Source organism: Marmota marmota, unplaced genomic scaffold (genome assembly GCF_001458135.2).
Source record: "Marmota marmota marmota unplaced genomic scaffold, marMar, whole genome shotgun sequence".
Classification (NCBI taxonomy): domain Eukaryota; kingdom Metazoa; phylum Chordata; class Mammalia; order Rodentia; family Sciuridae; genus Marmota; species Marmota marmota.
In genome coordinates this window covers 13,984,741-14,000,825 of record NW_026000093.1, presented here as the reverse complement: position 1 = coordinate 14,000,825, position 16,085 = coordinate 13,984,741, and the positions used below count along the sequence as shown (strand labels likewise).

General features: G+C 39.2%; 2 protein-coding genes across 10 annotated transcripts in view; one reads left to right on the top strand and one right to left on the bottom strand.

The window, feature by feature from the left end:
- Nucleotides 1–3,299, bottom strand: part of Pde7a (phosphodiesterase 7A) — a 104,373-nt gene extending 101,074 nt beyond the window's left edge. For 4 of the 5 annotated variants that reach the window (XR_007340557.1, XR_007340558.1, XR_007340556.1 and 1 more), the window contains exon 1: nucleotides 2,952–3,282. Coding sequence is in view for 1 of the 5 variants with exons in the window: in XM_048782996.1 (XP_048638953.1) it covers nucleotides 2,952–3,089 (138 nt within the window). In the remaining 4 variants the exon portion in view is untranslated. Of the gene's footprint in view, nucleotides 1–2,951 lie in introns of all 5 variants that reach the window. The other variant, XM_048782996.1, reaches the window with a different exon arrangement.
- Nucleotides 2,235–16,085, top strand: part of Dnajc5b (DnaJ heat shock protein family (Hsp40) member C5 beta) — a 224,018-nt gene continuing 210,167 nt past the window's right edge. For 2 of the 5 annotated variants that reach the window (XM_048783003.1, XM_048783002.1), the window contains exon 1: nucleotides 3,316–3,912. The gene's annotated coding sequence lies outside the window, so the exon portion shown is untranslated. Of the gene's footprint in view, nucleotides 2,531–3,315; nucleotides 4,182–16,085 lie in introns of those variants that run through there. The other 3 variants (XM_048782999.1, XM_048783001.1, XM_048783000.1) reach the window with 3 other exon arrangements.

The following is a 16,085-nucleotide window of genomic DNA, read 5'->3' as shown; positions in this document are numbered from 1 at the left end:
TTTTTTTTTTTTTTTTTTTTTTTAGTACAAATCTTTCAACGTTTAAAAACAGACTTTACTAGGCAATATTTTGACTAATAACTATTATTCAAATAATTGTTATGTCAATGCCTAGTAGCCAATACTCAAGCCCTAAACTAAAGGTCCCCAGGGTATCTTTTTAAAACTTTGCAGGCTTGGAAGAGTATTACTTACCATTCCTAGTTTTTGCTATGTCTGCTGTCAACCTCTGCTGGTATCAGTGCAAATGGCCATAGCTGCCTCTCATCCCACAACTAAGAAAAATTTGTCTAAATCTAAGAAACTTTGAGTGGATCTCCAATTCTATTTTGGTTCCTTAGAGTCTTTTTCTGCTTATTTCCTGGATCTATTAGTCTCTAATAACAAGTTCTAAACCAAATTTTGGATAAACAAGTAACTGCTTTATTTTGATGTCCTTACATTTTTTTTCAAATTTAAAACTGATGATCAAAGGTGACAAAATTATTTATTCACTCATTCAACAAATATTAATTACCTGCTATGAACTGAACTGAGATCCAAAACGATGGCAAAAATAAAGAACTAAAAAGGACTGCTAGTTTTGAACCGATTTTAATGTAGAAAAAATAAAAATAACTTCTACTTAATGTATTAAAAATAATTTTAAGTCTCTTAAATAAAATTATAAAACTGCCTAAACATTTTATAATTTCTATACTGTGGTTTTAGGAACTAAAGACTCCAGGGTAAAGAAAACTTTTTATTTAATCAAATACTTATTTTATAGAGCTCTAAATAAGATTTCAAGGTTTCCTACTTCCTTTTTTCTATTACAAATTCCTTTCCATCCCCAAAAAAGTCAATATCAACATAAACTTTATTATTAAATAATATGCAAAGCCAGCCTGGGGTCGTAGCTCAGTGGTAGAGCTCTTGCCTAGCATACGTAAGGCACTGCCTTTGATTCTCATCACCACTTTAAAAAAAAAAAAAAGTCCATTGACAACTAAAAATATATTTTAAAAAAATATGCAAAGCCTTGATAATGATAAACATACATCTCAGCATCCTGAAGTCTAGTATCAATGTTAATTTGTGAAATTTTCTGTCCAACGTTTGAGAAGCTCCTTTATATTATTTTTAGGATTTGGAAACTTTTTTAAACATTTTCATTAACAAAATATGATGTGTAACCCTACAATATTTATCTGCCACAGTCATATTTTTCTAATTCTGTTACCCATTTAAATCCAAATCCAGAAAATAAATCAACAAAAAGTGTAGCTTAAACTTGGTCTCTATGGATTAATTAAGGCATCAGGTAACACCCCGGGCATCAGCCTCATTTTAAATCCCTTGGAATCTTCCCTCTCATTCATTTTCTCCTCAGGGAACACAAAAATGTTATACGTATTTTATACTTTTATAAATGATCAGTGATTGCCTTTATTATTTAGTCATAATGGAAATGGGTCTTAGTCATGTGCCTGCTAATCTGAGGAAGTAAAATAATATTTAGAAGTGCCTGCTAATCTGAGGAAGTAAAATAATAGTTAGATTTGAAAAAAAGTTGCCACCATTAAAAACCTTTAATTATTATTATTAAAACTCTTTTCAACAATGCATTAATACCTCTTCAACATTAATTCTGGAAGCTGGAAATGCTTTAAGCAGTATTAAAAACACAGGTCACAGATCTAACCTTCAAAATTAGTAATAATGTAATATTATTTGAAATGCCACTTCATATTTTAGTCATTCTTACAAGTCTACACTGATCTCATTAGCATACTACCTTGTGCTGTGAAAGAAGTCTGCTTTAAATTAAAAAAACTGCAAAAGGATACTCAACATAGGCTCTTGCTCTTTCTAAAATTTAGGCAAAAATATAAATGATAACTATTTAGTGGACACTTATTATAGGCAAAATTTATAAAAGGTGCTGTCCACATTAGCTGTAAAAAAAAAAAAAATGCAGACCTTGTTCAAGATACTTTGAATATAACTGGAGTTAGAAAATAGACCCCCATAGAAGATAACATTAAGCAATAATATTTGGAAAATAAAAATATTTAAAAAGTGATCATAAACACAGAACTAACTGCAGCAGGCAGTGAGGGCACTCAGTTCACATGCAAACAAACAACAAAAAAAAAATTCTTTTTGCCTGCCTACTTTAAATTTGGCAATCAAAATTAGCCAGGACTAAGGAGTTGGGCCAAGAGCATTACCAAAGAAAAAACACAAATTCTCAGGAGCAACTGGTATTGGACCATTCAAACAAAATCTTCCTGTGAGTGCTCATCAATGGCTTCTCTCCTAAAATCTTTTTACCAAATTAAAAACAAAGCTGATTAGTGGCTATCAACTTTGCAGACTTGCTTCCCCTGTTGACACTTTTAAGGCCCATTTGCAGAAACGAAGGAGCAGGGGAGAAGAAGGCAACAACGGGGGTACCTAGGCCTATTGTTCAGAGAGAACTGCAGGACTATCAGAGCACCGCGGGGCGCGCCTGAGCTGCGGCGGGAGAGAGTAGAACCCGGCACAGGTGTGTGTGCGCGGGGCGGGGGGGTGTTACGGGGAGACAGGTGTGTCAGAGGTGAACAGATGTACTTGGGGTGGGGGCCGCAGCTAAGAAAACGGGGTCCCATTACCAGACCAAGACGTCGAGGAAGGAGGACTAAGTCATTCCTGAGGCTTAAACCTCTGGGCACTGAGAGTGACTGGCCTGCGGAGGGTCAAAGTGTTCCCACCGGGGTTTGAGGAGGCCGGAGAACAGAGGGTGGACAGTCGCAAGGAAGGAAAGATAAGTCTCTCGAATCGAGGGGCCAGCCTAGAAATCCCCAAACAATGAACAAAGCTCGGGCTGAGTGTGCAGGCAAGTGTCAAGAGGGTGAAGCCGGTGGGCGGAGGGAAACAAAAGACAGAAGCCCCCAAGTGTGGGCCCGCGGCGCAGCGGCGGTGATTACCTGTGAGAGCTGCCGGGGATTGGGACAGCCGAAGAGCGCGGAGCTGGAGCTGAAGCTGATGGCTCCTCGGCGGCTGAGGACGTGCTGGGGGACCGGCCTGTCCAGGGGCAGCACCGGCAGCTGGTAACATACTTCCATTGAATACGCCCGCCCTGCCTCCGCGCGGCGCCGCCCTGCCGCGGCCGCCGGCCCCTGAGCTGCGAGGGGGCCGCGGCTCAGGGCGCCGGGCGAGGCGGGGCAGGGCGGGCGCGCGCCGACCCGGACCGAGAAGCCGCGCTCACGCCTCCCTCAGCCCAGCCCTCCGTCCCGGTCGCCGGCGGGAAGGAGCTGCGGCGACCGCGGCANCAGCAGCCGCCGGAGCCCTGCCCCTCCCCTCCCCCGGAGCCTGACTTCACATTCACACTTTGCAGCCGCGGACCCTGCGCCAACCACGGCCTCCGCCACCGTGACGTCACGACGCCGCGCCGCAGGCCCAGCGCCCCGCGCCGCCGTCAAAGCGCCCAGAGAGACCGGCTAGCGGCCGAGGGCGAGAGCAGCCTTCCTCCCGTGCCGCACCCAGCGCTCGGTCCTGGACCCCCTCCCGCCGCACATCTCCCTCCTCCCCCATTTGTCTCATCCAGTCTCCCCGCAACCCAAGGCGCGTGCGCATAAGCCCCTGCGGTTTGGGGGCATCCCCATCAGCTTTAAACTCTGGCGTTGGAGCGCGCTGAGGGTGTGGGATGGGCTCAGCCCGCTGGAGAGGTGCCATTTCGGTGTAGCGACACCATAAACCCAAAGCACGTGGCGCACTCAGCCCTGACCGCGGGGACACCGCCGGCTTTCCCTCCTTGATAATTCCCGTTCTTGGGCATCGTTCGGGACCGCTGCGACAGTGACGCCAACGGACCTCGCGGGCCCCATCCTCCCTACTACGTCATTGCCAGTCCCTTGGCGGGGCCAAGCTCCAGCGCTCCCTTGACAGGTGAGGCCCCGGGACCCTCCCGGGACTGCGGGGCGGAGAGGGGAACCAAGAACTCAAGAATGAGAAGGGGGTGAGGGAGGTCTCAGAACGGGTGGAAAAAATCCGAGACTAAAAGAAATAAGAGTATGCAATGAAAAAAAAAAATGATGATGATATTGAGAAGACAAAGGGAAAAAGGAGACTGCATGGCCTTCTAATCAAAACTGTTTTTTGTTAGCTTTTCATATTTTTAGAAAACGAGAGAAGGTAAAGAACTCTTCACCAGTTTGGTAAGCTGGATATGTTATTTGCATGTTCATATTGTCACATTTCTCCCCAAGCTGTCAAAGCTTTTCAGCAGGAACTATTTCTAATGCTTTCCATCCTATGATACTTCAGACTGAACAAGCTCTTCCCTGCTGGAAAAGTTGTTGATGTGGCTAACTTCTTAGTTGCAATGACTGACCATGAGCGACGTGGCAAGCATTGGAAAGTACTAGATACTCTCCAACTGATGATGAGATCCGGTACCACATGCGTGTGATTGGATAAATGGATGAAAGTCTATGAGACCTTTTATCATCTTCCTGTGGCATCTCTTTTATATTTAAACTTTATGTCTCCTTTGTATTCTTCTTCTTTGCTCTTCATTGTTAAAAGAAATATAACCCCCACTGTGATCTTGTGGATTTTGACTTCACTAGATGATGAAGCAATAAGCTCCTCTTTAGTACAGCAACTGATCCAGCCCATTTTTGAAACTCTAATTATTCCCATAACATCTAGAAAATACGTTAAACATCTGTATGGCTGAGCACTTTCACCTAACCATATTTATGTCTAACAACAAACTCATGTGGTGGTGATTAGTATCTAAATTGAAAGTAGGTTAATGGGAACAAACTTGCCCTACACCTGACAGGTAAGTAGCAAGAACTAACCTCAAGTAATAATTGAATTCTGGGTATGTATAATCGCCCAGAAGATAATATTGGTGTGATATTACTATGTGCCAAATAAAATGCCTATGTCACATTTAATAGCATCTGAAACTCAGGATGATTAAATTATTTAATATGACTCAGAGCACCAAGTGGGTATATCTCCTTTCATCATAGTAGATTACTCTGCACCTAGTATGAACAAAGAACATAAAAGTATTCTACATACAATGTTAATACAATAGCTACATAAGTTGGGTAATTTTATACCAGTTCTACAGATGAGGAATTAGGTTCTAAGACTGTAAGTTAATTAATTGCCCTAGTGAACTCTGGGTTTCAGAGCCAGGCATTAAGAAGTGTATTAGTTGCAGTTCTTCCAAGAAACAAAACCCATAGTGTGTATGTGTATAGAGAGAGATTTTAAGGAATTGGCTCATGATCGTGGGGTTTCGCAAGTCTGAAATCTGTAGGGTGGGCCATCAGGTCTGGAAATTCAAGTAATATTTGATGTTACAGATAATATTGGTGTGAATCTGAAACCTTCAGGGTAGACCAACAAGCTGAAAACTAGGGCAGAGTTTCTATGTTGGAGTCTTGAGGAAGAATTTCTGCTTCTCTGAAAACCTGAGTCTTTGGTCTCTTAAGGCTTCAACTGAGTGTTGAGGTCTACCCTCTTTAATGAGGGTAATCTGCTTAAAATCAACAGATGATCCATGTTAATCACACCCACAAAATACCTTCAAAGCAACATCTTGACAAGTGTTTAACCAAACTGGACATTATATCCTTGTCAAAGTAATACATGAAATTATCGATCACAGAGAGCAAACTTTAAACCTAAATAATAGAAGAAATCCCATTACCTAAAGCAACAAAAGGACAAGGACCTAAGAATAAACTTAACAAAATATGCAAGATTTATATAAATGAAAGTTCTATATGGGAAAACTACAAAAGTAAACTTGAATGTTTAAAAAGAATGTTCTTCTTGGAATAGAAAGACTTAACCTACTAAAATAATCAATTCACCCTAAGTTAATCTACACATTTAACATGACCTCAGTACATGGTAAAAAAAAAAATAAAAATTATCCAGGAAAATTATGGGGAACCAAAAAAAAAAAAAGTGAGTTTCTATTAGGGTCAGCCAGCAGTTCTAATTTCAACCAGAACTATAAAGGAAAGAGAGTTCTGGGAAACGTAGTTCCAATGTAGCAAAAATTGATAGTATAAAACCACTCAGAACTTCTCTTGTCACCTCGACCTCATATTATTATCCATAATTAATATTTAAATAAAGCCTTCATCAGAATCCTACTTTAGCCCTTATGATGCAGCTTTCTCTCATACAACTAAAATCAGCTCACTCCTATCCCAAGAGAGGATAAAGAGTCTTCTTTGAGCAATGCCCAGTCCTCCTCTTAGTGGGTCACAATATCCCTTTGACATTCCAAAACATACATAATAAGTTGTAAGGTTAACTACTATTAACAGGCCAGGGATTAAACCCAAGGTCTTGTACATATTAAGCAAGCATCCTACCACAGAGCTATGTACCCAGTCAGAAAAAAAAAAGTTGGTTAATATATATACAAATGTATCAAAATGAGGGAAAATGCCCATAAATATTACAGTACTTATATCTACAACTAGTAAAATTGTCATGGCTACTATTTTTATAACTATCTTTCTTCTCTTCAGTTACCTGTTTAATATTCCCTTTACCTTCAGTAAATATCTCAGCTGTTGGTAGTTCCTTGCCTTTTGAATACACCTAAACCTGCATTCCTGAAGGATCTGAGCTATTAGAGTTTCTACTTCTGTTGGATTGTGGTAGTTTTCCATTACGTCACATCACAGAGCCTGGTAATTCTAAGTACCATGTAACATCTCCAAAGAATCTCCTGCATTCCGTTCGTATTCCTTCCTTCTCCCATTGTGTAGCAGCTTGGTGTGAGCAATCATTCTGCTTGGAAGGGATCAATCACTTCAGGTAGTTCAATGATCCCTTCTTGGTATGTTGGCTAAATAGCAGAAAGCTCAAAATAGTCAAGTGACTGTCTCATCTTTCAATTTAATTGAACTGTTGCTGGTATGCCCTAGTGGGAGCATTGTTCTTTAGGAGAAGCAGAAAATTACAGAGATGGAAAGCAAAAATTTTGCATGTGCTTCATTAGGAGTAAAAGTGGGGATCCACTCCCAAGCCTACCCCTTGAATCCTGGACCATGGCTGTATATTTGTCACTATTTTCATGAGCTTTTATGTTGCTGTGGCCAAAAGACCTGACAAGAACAATTTAGAGGAAAAAAGTTTATTTTGCTCACAGTTTCAGAGGTTCAATTCATGGTTGGCAGACTCCATAACTGTGAGTCTAAGTTGACCTCAGAACATCATGGCAGAAGGGCATAGCAGAAGAAAGCAGCAGAACATGATAGACAGGAAGCAGGGCAAACTCAGCACCCCTGAGACAAAATATAAACCCCAAAGGCATTGACCTACTTCCTTCTGTCACAACCTACTTGCCTGCAGTTACCACCTGGTTAATCCATATCAGTGGATTAATCCTTCTCATAATCTGGTCATTTAAACATTCTCGAATTGTCTCACAAGAGTTTTTGTGAGACACTTAATATCTCAACCATAACATTGTATCCCTAGCTCCCAAAAGCTCATACTTATCTCACAATGCAAAATACATTTAGTCCATTTTGAAGAGTCCCCATAGTCTTAACAGCTCCAGCATTGCCCAAAAAGTCCAAGTCCAAAATCTCATCTGAGACTCAAGGCAAACTATTAACTGTGAGAATAAAAATCAAAAGCAAGTTAACCTATGTCCAATACATAATGACACAGAGGAAGCATTCCCATTCCAAAAGGGAGAAATAGGGATACAGAAAGATGGGATGGGACCAAAACAAGACTGAAATGCAGCTTGGAAAACAAATTCTGTAGCTCCATGTCCAGGCACATGGCATTGTGATGTTCTCTCCAAAGGGCTTATGTATTTCCTCCCTTATGGTCTTTTGCTGGTTGCAGCTCACATGGCTTCTTTCTTGGCTATCTCTGCTTGATTCCTACAGCTTTACTAGGCATACATTTCATGTTACTGGTATCTCTTAATTTCAGAGGTCTCTACTACACCTTCACCTTCCTTCTCACATCTTCATGTGTCATCCTCTCAGAAGCAACCTACAAGGACTTCAGCCCTGCTACATTTTGCCTGCCTTCCCAGGTCTTTGAAATCTCAATGGAAGCATCCATGACTCCCTAACTCCATCATCCTGCATTCCTACAGAACTAGTACACTGTGGTTGATCTCAAGGTATGTTACCATTGAAGCCAGAATTAGGTAGATAGGCAAGGGTCAGATCCGGAGAATGGAGGGATTAAAATGTTAATTCCTTCAGAGCCTTTCCTCAACCCTTATCAAGAACCTGCTCCAGCTCCAACCTGTTGCTAAAGTAACCTGTCCCAGGAATTGTCCCTCCCTACAGGGAGTTGTAAAAGTTACTAATTAATTCGCCCTGGGCCCCCTTCCTGCCCGATCACTCCTCCCTAGGAGTGATCACCTGTTGCCCACCTTTGGCCATCCCACCCAGCATTTACTGGGCCTAGTCACATAAGCAGGAAGGCAAGGGAGCAGGAGAACAAGGGAAGTCTAGGACATATAAAAAGGCAGAACATCCTCACTTCTGGGGATACCAGAATACAAGTTATGGCCCCCTTTTTAAATAAACCCTGCTTTATATGCTTATATGCTTGCTTCAGCGTGCTTCTTAATGTTATACTTCAACATGTGAGGAAACAGGACTTATCACTGGTAACCAGCACCATCTCAAGCAGTAGCTAAGTCTCCTAGGACCATGACTGTAGCAGCCTCTGCCTCTGTGGCTGAGCATAGCAAAACAACTTCCTAGGTTCCCTTGTACAAGCTGTGCATCCAATGGTCTCTTCTCAAAGAAATTTTTACTTTTACTCAGTTGAGCCTGACATGGGTGTGGTCTTGCCAATTCCTGAGATGCCATCTTTCCTAGTGTCTCTTTGGCAACTACTTAGCATATGTTTAGTGGCTGTAATCTCTTTAACAACCACACCTTTCTTGGCCCAAGTTTTATTTACACTTTTCTGGCTAACTTGCAAGTTTTTCAAATCTTTATACTCTGCTTTTTGTTCTTGTTTATTATTGCAAACTTGGCTAAAGGCCACTAGCAATATTCATGCCACTGCCTAAATGCTATGCTGCCCTGAAATTTCCTCTGCCAGATTGATTAGTTCATCACCTTTAAATTTACTTTCTCACAGAAAGTCTCAAGACATGGGCAAAATATACCAGAGAGTAGCATGAGAGGAGTCTAGATCAATTTTTTAAGGCCCTCCTTCTCTGAAACCTCAAGCCCAGTCTACTAACCAAATCCTATTGGCACTGTGGTTTTCTGAGCTCCCAACAGAATCACCCATTAAGCTCTGCTTACAACATTCTGAAATTTTTACAGCATGCATCTTTAAACATTTCACAACTCCTTCCACAGATCAGCTACAAAGGTGTTGAACCATACATGCCATTCACAACAATGATCCCACTCCAGGGGTTAGCTTTTGGGTCACTGTGACCAAACGACCTGACAAGAACAACTCTGAGGAAGAAAAATTTATACTGACTCAAGGTTTTAAAAGTTCAATCCATGGTTAACAGACTATATATCTCTGGGCCCAAGGTGAGGCAGAACATCATGGCAGAAGGGCAGAGCAGAGGAAAGCAATTTGAAATATGACAGACAGGAAGCAGAAAGCAAGCTCAGCTCCCCAGGGACGAAATATAAACCCCAAAGGCATATACCTACATTGACCTACTTCCTCCAGTCACACCCTACCTGCCTACAGTTACCACCTGATTAATTCATATCAATGGATGAGTCCACTGGCCGGGTTACACTTCTCAAAATCTAATCATTTCACCTCTGAAAATTCTTGCATTGCCTCACACATGAACTTTTGGGAGATGCTTTGTATCTAAACTGTAATAGTCACTGATTTAGAACATATACCAAAACCTGGAAAACATTATCTAGCCTTACAAGGTGTTGCCAACAACCCAGATGGCATGATTATTGAGTCTTACAAACCCCATTTCAATGTTCCTTGAACACACATAAGGTTAAAAAAGAAAGGCACATTATATAATTTGATTTATAATGAAATATCCAGTACAGGCAAACCATAGAAATAGAAGGCCAATTACTGGTTGAAAGGGGCTGAGGGAAGAGAATGGGGGTAACTGCTTAATAGCCATAGGGCTTCATTTGGGATGATGAGAAAGTTCTGGAACCAGCTAGTGGTGATGGTTGTACAACATCGTTAATGTACTTAATGACACTGAATTGTGTATTTCGTGGTTAAAATGATAAACTTTATGTGATGTGTATTTTACCATAATAAAAAGGTTAATCTGAAGCCAGATGCGGACACCTATAATCCCAGTGGCTCAGGAGGCTGAGGCAGGAGGATCATGGGTTCAAAGCCAGCTTCAGCAAAAGCAAGGCACTAAACAACTCAGTGAGACCCTGTGTCTAAATAAAATACAGAATATGGAGATATGGCTCAGAGGTCAAGTGCTCCTGAGTTCAATCCCCAGTACCAAAAAAAAAGTTATTCTGTCACCACATCAGATGAGCTACTCCAGGGGTAATGGGCAGCATAAGATTAGTGGATTCTTATTATGAGCATGAACCCATTGCTGCTTTATTCACAGTAAAAAAATTATTTTCTGGGTTTAAATAAATACTGTGTACAAAGCAGGATGGTGACTAAAGTGATGTGTAACCATATGGTTTTCAGAGAAGCATTTTAGACAAGGAAGGAAATTGATTTCCAGAAGTGTCTATAAGAAAACTAGGGCTGGGTATGAGTGGCCAAATGTAATGTGCGTGATAACTGAGGGATGCCTCCGGGGAATAGTGATTTATTTTTTGGTCTCTGCTGTTGGCAAGTTAGGCACTCAGTGATAGCTGTTGACCTTTTTTGAGCGAAAATTCATCTACTGAGCTCATGTAAAAACCTTCATCCTGCCACTAAAGCCACTTTCTTTATGAATCCATTAGGCAAGGATAAGAATAGACGGGGAGAAGGCTGATCATTTCACCCACTTGATTTGAATGGTTGTCCTCTAATGAATTCTTATTTAGTGAATATTCAAATGAGACACACATATCTTCACAGTAGGTGTCCATTCAGTTAATCCCCAGACCTTGTCACCAATTCTCTAATTATATTCTTTTTTTTTTTAGTATTTATTTTTTAGTTGTATACAATACCTTTATTTTGTTAATTTATTTTTATGTGGTGTTAAGGATTGAACTCAGGGCCTCACACATGGTAGGCGAGCACTCTACCACTGAGCCACAACCCCAGCCCTCTAATTATATTCTTTCCAAATTCCAGATCATTCATCCGAACAGGTACTTCTTATCAGTCCATATAGATTCATACCATACATATATCTTTCTGTTCAAACAGAAAATGAGAAAAAACTGCTCCAAGTTCAGTCCACTGATACTATTTCCTTTTACTACCTTCAGGACCGCTCTAGGAAAGGACCATAGTGCTATCCACTTTCTGCACCATATAATGCAGAACTATCTGCAATTAATCACAGATATTTTTCTCAACATGTCATAAAGATTGTTGCCTTAGATCTGAGCTGAGAGGTAGGAGGCAATGTAGTCCTAGAGATGGTAGGTATCTAGGCCACTTGTTCACACAGTTTACTTGTGCCTTCAAAGACCAATTAGAGCTTAAATTCATATATATCACTTCCCTTTATGATAGAGTGCTCCTAGGCATGGCCAAACTTATGATTTTCTGGATCATAATATGTCTAGTATATTATGGGCATCTCAGGTTGCAGGGTAATTTGATAGGTTGTAGTCAAGCATTCGGTTTCTATTAGAGCCCAGAGTAAGATGGAACAATTCTCAACAGAGGGTAGTTGTATATAGAAGATAGCATAACTTTGCTCCCAAATCCTCGAAGCCTGAACAGATTCACTGAAAGGGGCTTATCAAAGTTTTAATCTAACATCCCTAAACTATTTTAGACATTTCAGCACCATATCTACTGAGTCATATAGCCCAGGTGACTGAGAAACTTGCATGGCAGTATGAATTCTCCACATAGCCTTCTCATATTCTAAGCCCAACTCAGCCTTTAATTTTTTATTGTGACAAAAATATACATAACATAAAATTTACATTTTAACCATTTTTAATTGTAGTAGTCAGTGGCATTAAGTATATTTACAATGGACAGCTATAATCTCCAGAGCACTTCTCTTCTCATTTCATTTTCTTACGTATTCTGTAGATATTTTCTTTATGTTTACCATGGGGATTGCATCTATCACCCTAAACTTTTAACCATCTATTTTAAATTGACACCAATCTAACTACAATCACATACAAAAACTCTTCTTTTTTACAGCTCTCCCAGCCTACTTTATGCCACCAATGTCACAAATTAGGTATTGTGTGCGCATTAATACAGATTTAGAATTATTTTTATACATGTCTTTAAAATCCTATACTACATGAAAAGCAGAGTTGCAAACAAAAATTATACTTTTTTTTTATGTAATGTTTTGAACAGCCAACAATAAAAAATTTTTAAAAAAAAATTATACTGTTTTTTATATTTTTCCATGTATTTATCTTTACCAAAAACCTTCATATATTCATATAGTGTCAAGTTACTATATAAAATCTTCAATTTCAACTTAAAGAACTCTGTTTACTGTTTCTTACAAGACAAGCCTTGTGGTAATTAATTGTTCAAGCTTATATTTATCTGGGACTTTTTGTATGTGTGTGGTGCTGGGGATTGAACCCAGGGCCTTGTACATGTGAAGCAAGCACTCTACCACCTGAGCTATATCCCATCCTCTGGGAATGTTTTAATATCCTCATTTTTGAAGGACATTGACAGATATAGAATTCTTGGTTGATAGCTTTTGTTTTTGTTCTTCTGTCAGTACATTATGTACAAAATCCTACTGCCTTCTGGTTTCAAACTTTCTTTTCAGAAATTGACTGATGATCTCATTGACAACCTCATATATATGATGAATTGCTTTTCTCTTGTTGCTTTCAAAATCCTTTGTCTTTTTCTATCAACAATTTGATTATAATACCATGGTGTAGGTCTCTTTGGATTTATCATGCGTGGGATTGGTTGATATTGAATTTGTAGAGTTGTGATTTCTGCAAACTTAGGGAGTTCCCTGCTATTATTTGTTCAACTAATCTCTCTGGTTTTCTCTCTCTCTCTCTCTCTCTCTCTCTCTCTCTCTATATATATATATATATATATATATATATATATGAGTTGTTAATAGACCTTTATTTTATTTATTTATTTGCGGTACTGAGAATTGAACCCAGTGCCTCGCACATGCCAGGCAAGTGTACTACTGCTGAACCTCAGCCCCCGTACCTGTGTTTTTCTCTTGCACCATAACTCCTATAATGCATCTATTGGTCTGCTTGTTGGTGCCATATAAGTCCTTTAGGTTCTTTTCACTTTATTCTTTTTTCTTCTTGTTCCTTGGCCTTGATAATTTCAAATGCCCTATATTTGAGTTCCTTGATTTTTTTCTTCTGCCTATTCAAATCTGTTGAGAGCCTGTGAATTTTTCAATTTGGTTGTTGTATTTTTCAGTTCTAGAATTTTCATTTTGTTTATATGTTCTCTGGATTTCCTTTAGTTTTTGTCCATGTTTCCCTTTAGTTCTTTAAGCGTATTTAAGATTGTTGTTTTGAAGTCTTTTTCTAGCAAGTCTGATGTCTATGATTCTTCAGTTATATTTTCTTCCCCTTTATTTTCTTTCTTTGAAATGACCTTGTTTTCCATTTTTTTTTTAATGGGTTCCCCCCTCCCAATACCTCATAGGGTTTTCTGCTGAAAATTGGGAATTTGAGGAAACAATCACTTCACCTAGTCTTTGCAAACTTGCCAGGGGTGTTTTTCACTAATTAACAGAGTCTTTGTTCTAAATTTTAGAATCAGCCCAAGGAGAAAGGTCTTATGAGGGCTTTCCTAGACATGCATCTTGCCTCAGCATGTTTGTAACTCTTTTTTTATTTCCTGAGGATATGACTGCTTTTTAAGTGTCATTATTTCCAAGTAAGTTTCTCTTGAGGCCTTTGATGATCTGTTGTGTGTCCTTGCCCAAAATCTCTTACTCCAGCTAGCTAAGGACCAGTCTACCTCCCCAAGCAGCACCTATTACTTCTACCTGCTTGAGATCCAATCTGGGAAAAAAGTCCTTCAGGCATCCCTTAGTGTTTTAGAACATTGAAAATAAAGTCTGCTTTACTCTCTCTGATGCAGTTGTTTTATTTTTATATTGTCTGGCTTTATAAGGGAAATATTTGCTTCATAAAATGAGTTGGGATGTTTTTCTTATAATTATATTTGCTTAAAGAGTTTGTGTACAGGTGACATTATTTCTTCCATAAACATCTGACAGGACTATTTATTTATTTAGTTAGTTAGTTGTTGATAAACCTTATTTTATTTATTTATATGAGGTGCTGAGTATTGAACCCAGTGCCTCACACATGCCAGGCAAGTGCGCTACCACTAAGCCACAGCCCCAGCTCCATCTGACAGGATTTTTCTAGTGGAACTATCTGGACCAGGACTTTTCATTGTGGGAATATTTTAAATGACTAATTCACTAATTCATTTTCTTTACCTGATAAATCTTAAATGAACAAAGCACTGTATGTCCCAGAAAAATAGTCTCCAAAGTATATCCATAAAATGTTGAGGTGGTAGGATTGTAATTTTTTGGTTTTTTTTTATGTTGTCTTAATTCTACTTGCAAAAATTTAAAAGATAAACATATCATTTTATAATGATATGTTTATCTTTTAAATAACAAAAACAAATAACAAAGTTATTTTCTAAATGTAAATTGTGAGTAATGAACATTTACTGAAATTAAAAAGAGAACTGAGGGGAAATTTATCCTGAGAGTTGGTTTTCCGAAAGTGTTTAGTAGCTCAATGCTAATCAACAAGCACCTCCATGGAGATATGTTAATGAATAATCCAAGGACTTCTATCCCAAAATAGCAGGTCATATACATATACATGTACTCATCTGTATTTCCTGTCCAAAATCTACTAGCTGACATTGAAAGATGAAAATAAAACAAACCCTGAAGAACAAAGAGAAAGGAAGGAAAATTCCTTTCTTATTTGGGAAATTCCTAATAAGAAATTCATCTTTTGCAAACTGAAGGTGAATGAACAAATCATATGTGTGTTAACAAAACAGAAAGCTAAAATTTAAGCTTAAAAGTAGAGAAGGCTACATTTAGCCAGAGACCAGAAGAATCTCAGAAATATAGGCTCCACCAGTCTGGGAAAGTAAGGATACAAGTGAGCTTAAAAAGTAGAAGTATCAGTTGAAGTTATTACCACACTCAAATCTCCTCCCTAACTCTGTGTAGACAGGTAACTTGCTCTTCTTCATATGAACTGAAGATTGGGTTCTCCAGGCATAACTGAGGGTGAAGTTAGAGCATCATATGAAAAGAGGTGTCATAAGTGAGAGTCAGCATTCTTGCTGACAGCCAAGTTTATATCCTTCAGGCAAGAGACTGGAAGTTTCTTTCAGAAAAGTGGACCTTTCCAAGACAGAAATTTTATAGGTGTTATCAGTTGGTAGTCTTCCATCCAAATGAGTGGGGCCACACATAATTCTAAAGTAAACCCTACCCAGACACAGGGAGTTATAAATAACATATATGACATATGAAAGAACAATAAGCATTACCAGAATTTGAAAAAACAACTTTATAATATAAGAGATGATAGAAATGAACAGAGAGATCAAAAAATGCTAGGTTGGAAGCATCATGATAGCAGACATTAAATTATAGTACATAACTAGAGTAACAAAATCAACATGGTACTGGCACCAAAACAGACATTAAGACTAACAGAATAGAGCAGAAGACACAGAAACACAAACCCACGAAAATACAGTAATCTGATTATTACAGTTTAGATGTTAGGTGTCCCCCAAACTTTCATGTGTATGCAAGGAGGTTTAGGGTTTAAATGGTTGGGTTATGAAAGCCTTAACCCAATCAGTGGATTAATCCCCTGATAGAGATTGACTGAGTGGTAATTGTAGACAGGTGTAGCTGGAGGAGGTAGGTCATTGGGGTTTGTGCCAAATATATT